This window comes from Microcaecilia unicolor, chromosome 5 (assembly GCF_901765095.1).
Source record: "Microcaecilia unicolor chromosome 5, aMicUni1.1, whole genome shotgun sequence".
In the NCBI taxonomy this organism is placed as follows: Eukaryota; Metazoa; Chordata; class Amphibia; order Gymnophiona; family Siphonopidae; genus Microcaecilia; species Microcaecilia unicolor.
The window spans coordinates 125,856,356-125,869,544 of NC_044035.1; the positions used below are offsets into that span (position 1 = coordinate 125,856,356).

Below are 13,189 nucleotides of genomic sequence, written 5' to 3' on the forward strand. Positions count from 1 at the left end.
GGAGGGCTCCCATTTACCACCACAAGTGTAACAGGTGGGGGGGGTGGGCCTGGGTCCACCTGTCTGAAGTGCACTGCACCCACTAAAAACTGCTCCAGGGACTTGCTTACTGCTATCAGGGAGCTGGATATGACATTTGAGGCTGGCATAGAGGCTGGCAAAAAAAAAATTTTGTTGGGTTTTTTTTTTGGGTGGCAGGGGGTTGGTGACCACTGGGGGAGTAAGGGGAGGTCATCCCCGATTCCCTCTGGTGGTCATTTGGTTAGCTGGGGCTCCTTTTTGAAGCTTGGTCGTGAAATAAAAGGGACCAAGTACAGCCGGCGAAATGCTCTATAAACCTGGCTTCTTTTTTTCATTATTGGGTGAAGCAAGCCATCTCGTGAGCACGCCCCTATCCCACTCCCGTCCTGCCTTCACTACCCTACCGATACGCCCCCTTGATGTTTCGTCGGCTCCGCGACGGAAAGCAGTTGAACCCGGCCAAAATCAGCTTTCGATTATACCGATTTGGCCAGGTTCAGGAGATCGTCGGCCATCTCCTGATTTGTGTCGGAAGATGGCTGGCGATCACTTTCGAAAATGAGCTGGTTAGCTACCTATGTGTATAAATAAATAAATTAAATTAATGATTTTAAATAGAGGAGAAGCCTAATGATTAAAGCAGTGAAATAAAAGTTAGGGGACAAATTCCTCTAATGAAGCTTGTGATCTGGGGTAAGTCATTAAATCCACCATTGTCTCAGGTACAAACTCAGATTGTAAATCCTCCAGGGACAGGGAAATATTTGCCTTGAGCTACTACTGAAAAGGTATGAATTAAATCCAAATCCCAATCCCTAATGAGCTGGAAATTTAAGAAGAAAAGTAAATTTTGCTACAGAAGTTTCCTCTAACTAATTTACATCAAATCATTATGTTCTCCAGAAGTTCCTAATCCTTGAGAGAAGTTGCAAAGTTCTGATTTTTCAAACTGCAAATCTGGAAAGATTGATATGCACAGCATATTTGTATGTACCATGCTAAACTAGTTTTTCTAGATTTCCATATGATGAGCAGACTTTCTCAGAATCACAGCTACAATAAATCTTTCATTTAAAAAATCACATATTTTATGGCCATTTTGACATAATGAGATTTCTACACGCACAAGTTCAGATCAGGTAAGTAGCTGGGTATTCAGCTACAAAATTAACTGGATAAATATGGCTGAATATTCAGTTAACGATAACCAAGTACATTTACCTTCTTATCTTTACCCGATTGGCACATGGATACTTATTAGGCTTTATTCCAAGAAATGCTGGAGAATGCTTTAATCTTAATGTCAACATGCTTGTCCTCTTTTAATCCATGTAAGAAAGTTTCAAATAACTCTTAAGTTCCACAACACTGAAAGAACAGATGTGACAAAGAGAAATTCTACAACCTAAGCACCTACATTTGCACATGTTTATGCATATAAAAACTTTCAGAATACTAGCAGTTATGAGTGTATATGCATACATACACCCAGTGTGTTTTTTTCTAGCAAAAAGGGTGCCGGTACTCAAATGCTAGGCCACCCTTCAGGGGTGGGGTGAAAACTGAGGGACTCAACTCACAATAGCCAGGCCCCCTGCAACCAGTCACCGAATCTATGACAAGGCAGAATTGGTGTGTAGAGCCTGAGCTCTTTCATTAAAACTTGGGGTCCATGGGTCAATTTTAGCAAACAATGGAAAAGGGGCCGGTACTCAGTACCCCCAAGTACCCCCTCAAAAAAAGCCCTGGAAACACCCATAGTAAGCGTTAGCAGGGCGTCTAAGCATATTTTCAAGGGGACGTAAACAGGGGTGGAGCTCCCACTTATGCATGTATTTTACAGGGGCCTGGCAATCAGATCAGGCAGAGAGAATTGTGCAAAGTTAAGAAGAAAAGGGAAGAGATTGGAGTTGATCAGGAAACAGAAATGTACTCCAAAAAGTTAAGCCCAAAAAGGAATGGTAGAGGTTTTTATTGTAAATGAAAGTTCTCTAAAGGGGAATAAAAGGACATTAGAGTGCAGCAATTTCGAAGGGTGGGAGTACTGCGAAAGGGAACAGAGCGAGGTGCCTGTAAGAGTCACTGTCCCATGGTTGACATGTCTTAAAAGAGGTCTGACCCAAATACCATTTTTGACAAGGACATTTGATACCATATATAACTTGTTTAACAATAATTTTAATTCCTTCCCAGTTCTGGAATAATGACTGAATCTTTGACCATAACAAATGTACAATATACACAGTGGCCATAAGTAAAATGACCACGTGGCATTTGATCATCAATTTCCCTATTGTAAACTTTCATCAACTCCCCCAAATTCTTTCCCCTAGTATATGCAAAACTAAGTCCAGTATGAACATTAAGCAGCAGCTGCAATGTTCGTCTGTTTCATCAGGACAACTGGATTTTTTGATGGAAGGAATTGAGAATTTATCATTTGGAAACATCTTTCTGGAAGCAGTTTGAAGCATTATATTCAATGTACATTGCAAGCCTGTACAAATTGCATACCAACATTTATAAGATCTATTCTTCAATGACTTTGTCTGGTTTGACTGGAAATGAGACACTGCTTCAATTTTGATTGGATATTACACCTTAAGACTGCTATCTCATCAAAAAATATAAACGGCAAGTGACCGACTCACCTGCAAATGCGCAGTAGAGTCGGAAGCTGAGAGTGTAGAAGTCCAAGCCCTGCCTCCACCAGCAGTACAGCCCAATAGGGAGGAGGGCTTGGACATGGGCGTGGAAATCAGAGGAGGAGGGAGCAGGGAGGGAAGGAGGGGGTGGAACTGAGGGAAACAGACGCTGGGGGGGAGGGCAGGGGAGAGAGCAGGGTTGGGAAGGGGGAGGCCATAGGAAAACAAAAAACTAGCCCATTGTTACGGGCTTAACGGCTAGTTTATATATAAATTTGTAGTAATGTTTGTACTAGATGATTAAGATGATCAAGGTTGTCTGCTGACCATTCGGATAGTACGTTTTTAGTAATTTTGTATTTTTGATTAAAGTAACAAACAAGATATTATTTTTATTCAATAAAAATGGTTGTTCAATGATCTGCTGTGGAATCATTGGAATTCATTGGAGAAATCCTGAAAACCCAACTGGGTTGTGGCCCTCGAGGTCTGAGGTTGCCACCCCTGTGGTACAAAAAGCCTGCAGTGGCCAGCATTTCAAAAACCGCTGACTGCCATGGCCCAAATGCTGACCTGTGTGAGGTTTAATTCCCAGCTTCTGAAACTGATGGATGGTAGGATTGTGTGTTTTTTATCTGCTTTATTTTGATTTTGAATAGTTTTTGTACTCTGGGTAGATATAGGTGGGTTATAAATAATAAACTAAAATTAAACTAAAAACTGTGTATTTTTGTTTTCCTACCCACATATATGCCGGCGAGAGGGATATTCAGCAGCACTAACCCCCTCAGTCTATATCTTGCATACACATTTTCATGCTTAGTGTGCAAAGTTATGCACAGGTTATAGAACACTGCCAGCTACATGCATAAGTATTTGCAATTTAGGTGCTAATTGGCACTAGCAACTGATAATGATCCATGATCCATGATGTATTGTAAGCCACATTGAGCCTGCAAAGAGGTGGGAAAACGTGGGATACAAATGCAATAAATAATAATAATAATAATAATCACCAATAATTGGAATTAGTTGGCACTAATTTACAGTTATGTGCAGAAAAGCTATAGCAAAAACAGAAAAGGAGGTAAAAACCCTCACGAAACCGTGGGAAATGGAACAAAAAGTGAGGAGAATGGATGAGGATACCAACAATTGTATATTTATTCACTTAAAAAGGTTAAAAATATATCAGTGTACATAAAAATGACCCGACACGGCCGTGTTTCGGCGCAATGGCCTGCCTCAGGGGTCTTTGTAACCTCAGAAGATGTAACATGGAATGTGTACTCCAAAGGAAATAATGAGACACAATCCTCTCTGGTCTCCTCTCTTCAGAACAATATATATGAAATATATATCAAAAAGCAAAACAGGCTTCTAATACTCCTCTCCGAAGAGACCGTGTCGGGTCATTTTTATGTACACTGATATATTTTTAACCTTTTTAAGTGAATAAATATACAATTGTTGGTATCCTCATCCATTCTCCTCACTTTTTGTTCCATTTCAGAAAAGCTATAGCACATAACTGCAAAGGGCCATACATGTGGAAGCGGCATGGGCAGGTCAGGAGCGTGTCCAGCACTTACACACAAAGGGGTCAATATTCAGTGCTGAAGTCGGCGCTGACCCTGGATATTCAATGCATTTCCGGTGAGCGGCATTGAATAACTGGGGTTTTTTTGGCCGGTGCTAATTTAAGCAGCTAAGCAACTATTCAGTGCTGCCCGGTTAAGTTAATAGCAAGCAAAGATCGGACTGCTATTAATGTGGTCCAATTTTCCCGCTAAACTTAGCTGGTCAGCGCTGAGTATTTCTGGTTATCGCGCAATATAGGTTAACTTTTCAGCACTGACTGCAAGAATTCGGCGGAGATAACCAGCTATCGCGCGCTGAATATCTGCAGTTAGGCACCTAAACACTATTTAACCGATCGACGGCCGTTTCTGGGCAGTTAAATAGCTTTGAATATTGGAGAAGGGGGGAAGATTCTAGAATATTATCAGTTACATGCATAACTGCAACATTTAGTCGTGGTCATTTACACCAGCAATTGACATGGTGTAAGCAGCCATGCCTAATGTTGGTGCGTAAATAAAATGGATTTTGTGTATTATGGTCTTTTACAATCTTTGAAACATGTTCTTAATGAGGCAACCATGCACACCATGATAGTAACATAGTAACACAGTAGATGACGGCAGAAAAAGACCTGCACAGTCCATCCAGTCTGCCCAACAAGATAAACTCATATGTGCTACTTTTTGTGTATACCTTACCTTGATTTGTATCTGCCATTTACAGGGCACAGACCGTAGAAGTCTGCCCAGCACTAGCCCCGCCTCCCAACCACCAGCCCCGCCTCCCACCACCGGCTCCGCCACCCAATCTCTGCTAAGCTTCTGAGGATCCATTCATGATATATGTTTTGTTGTTATCACAAATTGAGTACGCAAATGTGGTTTATGCGGGTGTGTCTGCTTCAAATTTAAGAAAGTTGTAGTCACTGCAAAATACTGCCATCCAGCTTGAGTGATGTAAAAAAAAAAACCATAGGGTTACACCTTTGTTTACTCACTATCACTGGCTGCCAATCCATTGCCAGATAGCTTTTAAGTTATTGATGCTTGCCTATAAGGCCTTTTATGAGCATGTGCTCTCATATTTGGCAGCAATCACAGTTCCTTATGCATCACAAAGAATGTTAAATTCTCTGATGGATTTTAGAATGGTGACACCTCCTGTTTGCATGGTCCATCAGAAGATTACCTGTGAAGATGCCTTGTTTTGGCAGGTTCCAAGTCTATGGAATCATTTACCCGTTGAGCTACGAGCTGAGACATCCTTAACAAAGTTTAAGTCTCTCTTACAAACATATTTTACTCATGTCTTTGGCTTGTTGGGGTCTAGGATTGTGCAGTCGCATTGACTAGTCTCTGCAAGAGATTATTTATTTATTTACCGCCTTTTTGAAGGAATTCACTCAAGGCGGTGTACAATAAGAATAAATCCAACATGAGCAATAGACAATTACAGCTGTAAAAATATTCAAATAACAATACAAAGTATGGCATAGTATACCATAGAAAGGGATAGTATAATCATGTACAATGTCATCACAATATGTAATGTAACATTTTAATTGATAGTGTAGATTATAAGCAAAGATGGAACATAGACAGGTAAGAGAGTAAGAAGAGTTAGAAAATAAGGTGACTAATTTAAAGAAAGGTGCACATGAGGTCAGAGAGATGGTTAAATATTATCTCAGCTAGGGTAGGAATGGATAAACATGTCCTGCTGCAGTATGTGCAGCCTGTGTCACTCCTTGTTTGTGTGAGTAAGACTAACAAGCATAGCAGCCAACTTTTCAAAATGATTGGGGGTGCTGATTTTTTTTTAACAGGTGGTGCATTCCCCCTCCTCTCCACCCTCTCCCCACTCCATTCATATCCAGCAATTCTCTCTCCCCTGCCCTCTACTCCATTCATATCCAGCAATTCTCCTCTCTCCTCCATTCATATGCAGCAATTCTCTTCTCCCCCTACCCTCCCCTATCATCCATGCACAGCAAATTCTTCTCTCTCCCCTGCCCTCCCCTCCCTCCATCCATGTCCAACAAGTCTCATCTCTCCCCTGCCCTCTCTTCCACGTCCAACGATTTCTCCTCCCTCCCCTCCCCTCCATGTCCAGTAACGCGCCCCAAAAACCACCTGTCCCTTTTCAGCCCCCCCCCCTCTCCTCCAAGTTCCAGGCCCCCCTCCCTCTCCTCAGAGTTCCAGGCCTCCCTCCCTCCGAGTTCCAGGCCTCCTTCCCTCCCTCCCAGTTCTAGGCCCCCCTCTGAGTGCCAGTCCCAACCCCAGCCCAACCTCTTCTCCCACAACAGTCTTCCGCCTTCATCTTCCTGCATGCTGCCCAGAATTTAAAACTCATCTTACCTCGGGGTCCCGGCGGCAGCAGTGAAAGGTGAGTAGGCTCGGAGCTTCAGCCTTCCCTTCTCTCTCAGCTCTGGTCCCGCCCTCATTTCCTGTTTCCGCAAGGGTGGGACCAGAGCTGAGAAGGGAAGGCTCAAGCGCCGAGCCTACTCACCTTTCACTGCTGCCGCCAGGACCCCGAGGTAAGATGAGTTTTAAATTCTGGGCAGCACACAGGAAGGCGAGGGCGGAGGACTGTTGAGGAAGAAGAGGGCGGGCACCGGGCAGGTCGGGCTGGCTGGGAAGGGAACTTCCGGTGGGTGGGTCAAAATATTGGGGGTACTCGAGCACCCACAGCACCCACGGAGTCAGCGCCTATGCTAACAAGTTAGTTACTATTTTATGTGGTTGTACGAGTGCTTTTCTGCCTTTTAGCTTGATTACTGTAGGTCTGTTCTATTTTTAAATGGCATTATTATCCGTTTGGCATGTTTTATCTTGTATGTAAACCCTTGTGACATGTATAGTACAGCAATATAGCTAATTTTTTGAATAAACACAAACCAATGCCCACCTACACTAGTCTTCTAGAATGGTAATTACGTGTGTAATTGCTGATATAGAATTCACACTTAGCATGCATCTCAGCACCTACAGTTCAGCGACCTTTTCAGAATTACACCCCCCCCAACTGGATAGTACATAAGCATTGAATATGTCCTCTGATTGCCTCAGCACTGTCTAGACCACGCTGAGACGGTCAGTGGGGTCAGGACTGAAACTGGATACTCGCACACGTGCTGAATATCCAGTTATAATGCAGTGGACGGCTTTTTACTTAATCCCTGACTGTCATAATTAAATATTGGACCCTATAGTTTTAGCCATGGGCGTAGCTAGGTGGGGCCACGGGGCATAGGCCCCAGCAGATTTAGCCCTGGCCCCCCTGCTTTCAGCCCCCCCTGCCAACCCTCCCCCACCACATTCGACCCCCCCATCCTGCCGCTGCCATCAGGTACCTTTACTGGCGAGGGGGGTCCTCAACCCCCACTAGCCGAAGTCCTCTTCAGCACCAGTCTCCGAGTCCGGCACGTTGCTGACCTGGATTCTGTTTCTGACGTGAGTCCTAACATCGTGCATGTAGGAACATACAGGATGTCAGGACTCACAGAAACAGAATCCAGATCAGCGAACACGCTGGACTCAGAGACCGGCGCTGAAGGAGACTTCGGCTGGTGGGGGTTGGGGACCCCCGCCTGTAAAGGTACCTGGCGGTGGCGGGGGAGGGTTGGCAGCGGCGGGAGGGGGTTGAAAGGGACGGGGAGGGGCGGCGGCACCGTGGGGGGGGGGGGTCGGGGGCGCCGGGAGGGCTAAAATGTGCCCCCTCACCGCGGGCTCTGGGCCCCCCTCCCGCCAAAGTCTGGCTACGCCCCTGGTTTTAGCTCTGTCACTGAGGTGATTGGTTTCTTTTGGACTATGTGGAATGAATTTGGAAGAGACAGGAGAGGTGAGTCATCTCTAGACATAGGGCCATGAAAGAAATGAGTCTTGAGGGGCAGGAGAAAAACTAAGTGAACTATTAATCCCCATGTGTAGCCCAGAAACTGTGAACACAATGGTGTGCACTGGGGGCCAGCTACATAGTCATCTATATTGAACAGGAGTTAAGACTTCAGTCCTTACGTCTCTGGATAACCCAAATGACAATGCATGAGATAGATTTGCATATATTACCTCCAACGTGCAGCCATGCACTTTACGCCAGTTCAGGAGCTGCAGTTAGCTATAATTGTCACCAGCAGATGCCACATTTACCCCTGGATTCTATATAGAGCAACTGAGGTTGCGCACACAAATCCGCTTGTATTCTGAATTTGTGCGTCCAACATAATTAGTTGTACAAGCCAATCAGTGCCGATAACTGCCACTTAACAATTATTGACACTAATTGCAATTAATTAGAATTTATGCACAGAGCTGTCTAAGCGTGTTCCATAACGTGATGTGTGTAAATTCTAAGTTGCATAGTTGAAAAGGGGCATGGCCAAGGGCGTAGAATGTGAGGGTCATGGGCATTTCTAAAATCGATGCGTGTGGTTACAGAATACACCTGATCCATGCCTAGTTTAGGTGTCGGGATTTACACCTAACCCGCCACTAAATTTAATCATGCAGACGGGCGCTCGGCGTATTCTATAAACCGCACAGAAATTTAGGCTTATTCTATAAAGTATGCCTACATTTAGGCATACTTTATAGAATACACCTAGGCATATTTCATTTTGGCACTGATTTTTTTAGGTGTGATATATAGACTGTAGTCCTTTATGCATAAAAAATCCTTTATAAATCACCCCTAAAGTGTCACTCTCACTCATATACACAGGACCAAATTCACTATATGCCACCAAAAAAAAAAAACTAGTGCTGAACGGTATTCTATAAAGGGCACTCTAGGAAGGGCACGCTCAACTTTAGGTGTGAAGATTTACACCAACTGAAACCAGGTGTAAATCCTGGCATGCAAGTTGGGGACAAATCTGCACTATTATATAACACATGTGTGCTCCATGAATAGAAATCCTTTGGAAATTTTGTGCGCTCCAAGACATAACACCTTTCCGATCATGTTTCTTCTCAGCAGCTGATACTGTTCCAGTTGTTTATCTCTCTTTCTGACCACCCCCTACATCTCGAACTGGAATATGAAGAGCTGCAAGGCCTGTAGTAAAACGTGGATTTTTGGGCAAGCAAACGTCACTGTGAGTTCAATTTGAACAGTATAGATCAGCAGTTAAAGATTTCGGTGATCTTCTTTACGACTGAGCTGTCTGTTGGTTGATGGTGCAATAAGCACATGGATAACTTAACACTACCTCAGAACATGCAGTGTTGTAAATGATTCACTCTTATCTGCTGAAAGTAATCCTATATGCAGGAGCCTTGGCAGCTGTTGTGGTACAGAATTTTTTTTATTTCTGCACCAGCTTATTAACAAACACTGTTATTTGTGGTTGGTATCTTTTCAGCAAAAAAAAATTAAAAGAATATTATATTTTGAACATCCAGCATTAAACATTTTGGCTCTCAGTTTAATTTAGGTCATCATGTTAAAAAAAACAAACATAAAATAAACAACAGCAGAAGCCAGTATCTGGAATAAATCTGCACATTTTAGCAAATCAGCAAACATCCGATGCAAGAAAATAATAAACAGGACAACTTTCTACATCTGCTATTTTTGCCTTGATTCTTTAGATCTCCAACTGAAAGCATTCTGATTTAGTTGTGGTATATCACTAGACGAAAACTACTCACCAGGGTGGCCTTCCCCTACCGATTCAGAGGTGAACATGAAAGCCCCTTCATCGTCCAGCGAGTGATCGTATAAACCATCCACCGGCCCATTCATGATTTGGTTCTTTTTGTTACGCAGTTGCAGCTACTGAATGCCTGGCTCCCTCCTTCTCTTTCACTGAGCAGAAGGAATCAACTATAAGCCTGTGAAGTCCTGCAGCAGCTGCTGGTTAGGCAAACTATTACGTGTTACTCAGTACGCATGCCTGGCTTGAGAAGTTCGGGCTGTCAGTCAGAGAGTTGCTCCTATATATGGGAAAGTGAAAGTGCCTGAAGAATCATGTGAACAAACGGGAGCAATCCGTTTCCTAATGTGAGGACCGAATGATTTAGTGGGGAATTTAAATGATTGTGTCTTCATAACTGTCTCAAAACTCAAGCTGGAAAATACTTAATAAACGAAAGAAACAAACCAGTCAATACACGCCAATTAAGCTGCAACAAGTAAAACTATTATATTTTGGGGCTCTGTGTATATGCCAAAAATCATGCTTCGTTCTGTTTCTGTGGCCCAGATGCATCAACCATACGTAAAAAAATCTAAAACGTTAAAGTCCTTAATGAATTTGAAAAAACGAAGCATGCACCAAAAAAACAAGTCGCACATGTTTGGTGCGGTATTGAAAACTACAATGTATCAAAGATTCGTAATCCCCGTCGGTAATCAGCCCCTAAAGCATGCGCAGAGCAACCAAGCATTATGCTGGCTGCTCTGCGCATGCCACAAACGTCCAAAACAGCAACAACAAAAAAACACAAGCACGTGGCTCCCCGCTTCCCCCTGCATCAATACAAAAATATACATCAAAAAAGGATCTGGAGGGGGCAAAGGCGCTCGTCAGAAGCGTCCAGTATGGACGGCCTTGCCCCCCCCCCCCCCCCCGAGGTCGCTGCTGCTCCCCGCTTCCGCTCGTATAAAATAAAAAATGTAAAAAAAACTAAAAGGTTTAGCAGCCCCGGTCCCCCTCCCTTCCTGTCACTGTACTCCTCCCATAGCTCCGCCTCCTGGCATCCTCCGCCCCCGTGGCCCGCCCCCCTGAGCTTGTCGCCGCCGCTCCCCCCCTCTACCAAACCCCCCCTCCGCTTTACCGGCCCGTGCAGCGCCTCTCACCTCTGTGTGAAGGCGCTGCACGGGATGGAACAGCTGATCGGCGATCACTGCTGCCTCCTCCGACGTCGCTCTGTTCTTCCTGGGCCCGCCCTCCTCTGACGTTAAGCCCAACATGGGTTTATCACTTGCTAAAAAGGAAGTACTGCTGGGCTACCGCAACAGCCCAGTGGTAGCTCCTACCCCCAGTGTGCCATCATATCTAGCGCTACAATATATATTTTTCTTTTTGTAGTGCCAGTGTGTACCCGGTGGTCATCGGGCAGTGGTGCACACTGCTCAGTTATCGCCAAGTTAGCGCAGGAGCCCTTACTGCATCCTCAATGGGTGGCAGTAAAAGCACAGTCATTTCCTGAAGAAAAGAAAGACCTACCTTTCACCCATTAAGGTAAAAGTGGGCCTCAGCGCGCATCAACAACACGCGCCAATGCCAGCACAGGCCCCCTTTTGCCGCAGCTTGGTAAAAGGGGCCCTTTGAGCACAAGCATTTACACCTGCCAAAGGCAGGTGTAAATGCTCACACCCAACTAATGACAGTTAGGCATGGAAATGCAGGTATTCTATAACACTGTGCCTAAATTCTGGGAATGCCCCTGACCCACCTATGCCCCTCCCATGACCACGCCGCCTGTGGAGTTGCACTATGAAAATTAGGTGCACATGTTATAGAAAAGGGCATAGGACAGAACCCCACGTAACTCCTAATGACTGCTAATTAAGTGATTGTAACAACAATTATTGATAATTATCACCAATTCAGCCAGTTATTTTGCATGCAAATCAGAGATCCACATGCAAAATTGAATGCCTAACTAAGGGTGACCTATACAGAATTCCGTCCTTAGTGCAATGAAAAGTTGTCTATACATTTTTTCCAGCTTTTGTATACAGTACTTAAATCATTTTGATATTATTTAGCACAAGCAAAATGATTGATCTATTTTAAAGTATATAATTTTAACTCTCTGATTTGTTTTTAGTTTTGTTTTTTCTAAAGTGTTTATTTGTTTCACCCCTGATGCAGGCATGAACAAAACATAACCATGTTGGATTTTAATATGAACTTGTATAAATAATTATTATCTTTATTGACTTAGTTGAGTGTATGGTTTCTTTTTTTTTTTATTTACGTTTCCTTTGTGCTTTGTGATATCTAACCTCTTTGCTGGAACTGAAAAATGTCCTGCAAGGATCAGTAGTCCACAAACCACTTGGGAGGCTGAAGAAATCTGCAGAGCTTGTTTGCTATCTGGTTCTGATTGCCTGGGATATAAGTGGCCTGGATTTTTATATGGTAAAATCTCTAATTTATGCTTTCCCTGCATAGGCTAAGTGAACCAGTACCTCTCTGTTTGTTGACATAAAACATATACTAAAATGATTTATTCTGAAGAAAATGTGCAAAAATCATTATGAGAGAATATACTATAAAGGAGAGACAAACAGATATGATGTAAAGCCAGTTTATCTGCATGAAACTGGTTAAAAATGTCCTCAATAAATGCTTTGGATTATATCTCAGGAATCGTATAATTTTGTAAAAGGAACTGGTTATTGCCAAAGCAATTTAAACAGGTAGGAGCCCTTTTACTAAAGAGTGTTAAGCAGTAACCCCCAAATTCTATAATGGTCAGGGCAAATGCACAAAAATGAATTTGTTAACAAGCCAATTAATGCCCAAAGGGTCTCTCATGCAACCCAAAAGGGGACTTGGCCATGGGAAGGGCATGGATGGGTCAGAAGAATTCCAAACATTTAGGCGCAGTATTATAGAGTTCTGGGATCATGCACTCAACTTGTGCACCAGGATTTACACAAGATTTCAACAGGTGTTAAGTTCTCGTGCCCAAAATTAGGTGCAGGAATCGGTGCTCAGCAGTATTCTATAAACAGTGTTTGGCACAAAGTGCCCTTCATAGAATATGAGTTTCACACAGATCTTTCCGACACCTAAATTTGGGCACCATTTACTGAATCTGGCCCTTAATGAGCTAATTAGCACATTCGGTTTCTGCAGCGCTTTATCAATTAGCATGTGCTAATTCACATGTTAAGGGTATTTTGTGTTAAGGACAAGAACTAGGTGGGGCATGGGCAGACAATGGGCATGGATAACATACTCTGTCCGAATCTATATATGG

The 13,189-nt window shown here is 43.5% G+C and overlaps 1 protein-coding gene across 1 annotated transcript in view; it reads right to left on the bottom strand.

Moving 5' to 3' along the window:
- The window catches only part of MAT1A (methionine adenosyltransferase 1A), a 96,350-nt gene extending 86,230 nt beyond the window's left edge, over positions 1 to 10,120 (bottom strand). Inside the window, exon 1 of the mRNA XM_030203265.1 lies at positions 9,902 to 10,120. Within this exon, the coding sequence (XP_030059125.1) occupies positions 9,902 to 9,995 (94 nt within the window). The 5' untranslated portion in view covers positions 9,996 to 10,120. The remainder of the gene's footprint in view (positions 1 to 9,901) is intronic.
- Between the last annotated feature and the right edge of the window lie 3,069 nt (positions 10,121 to 13,189).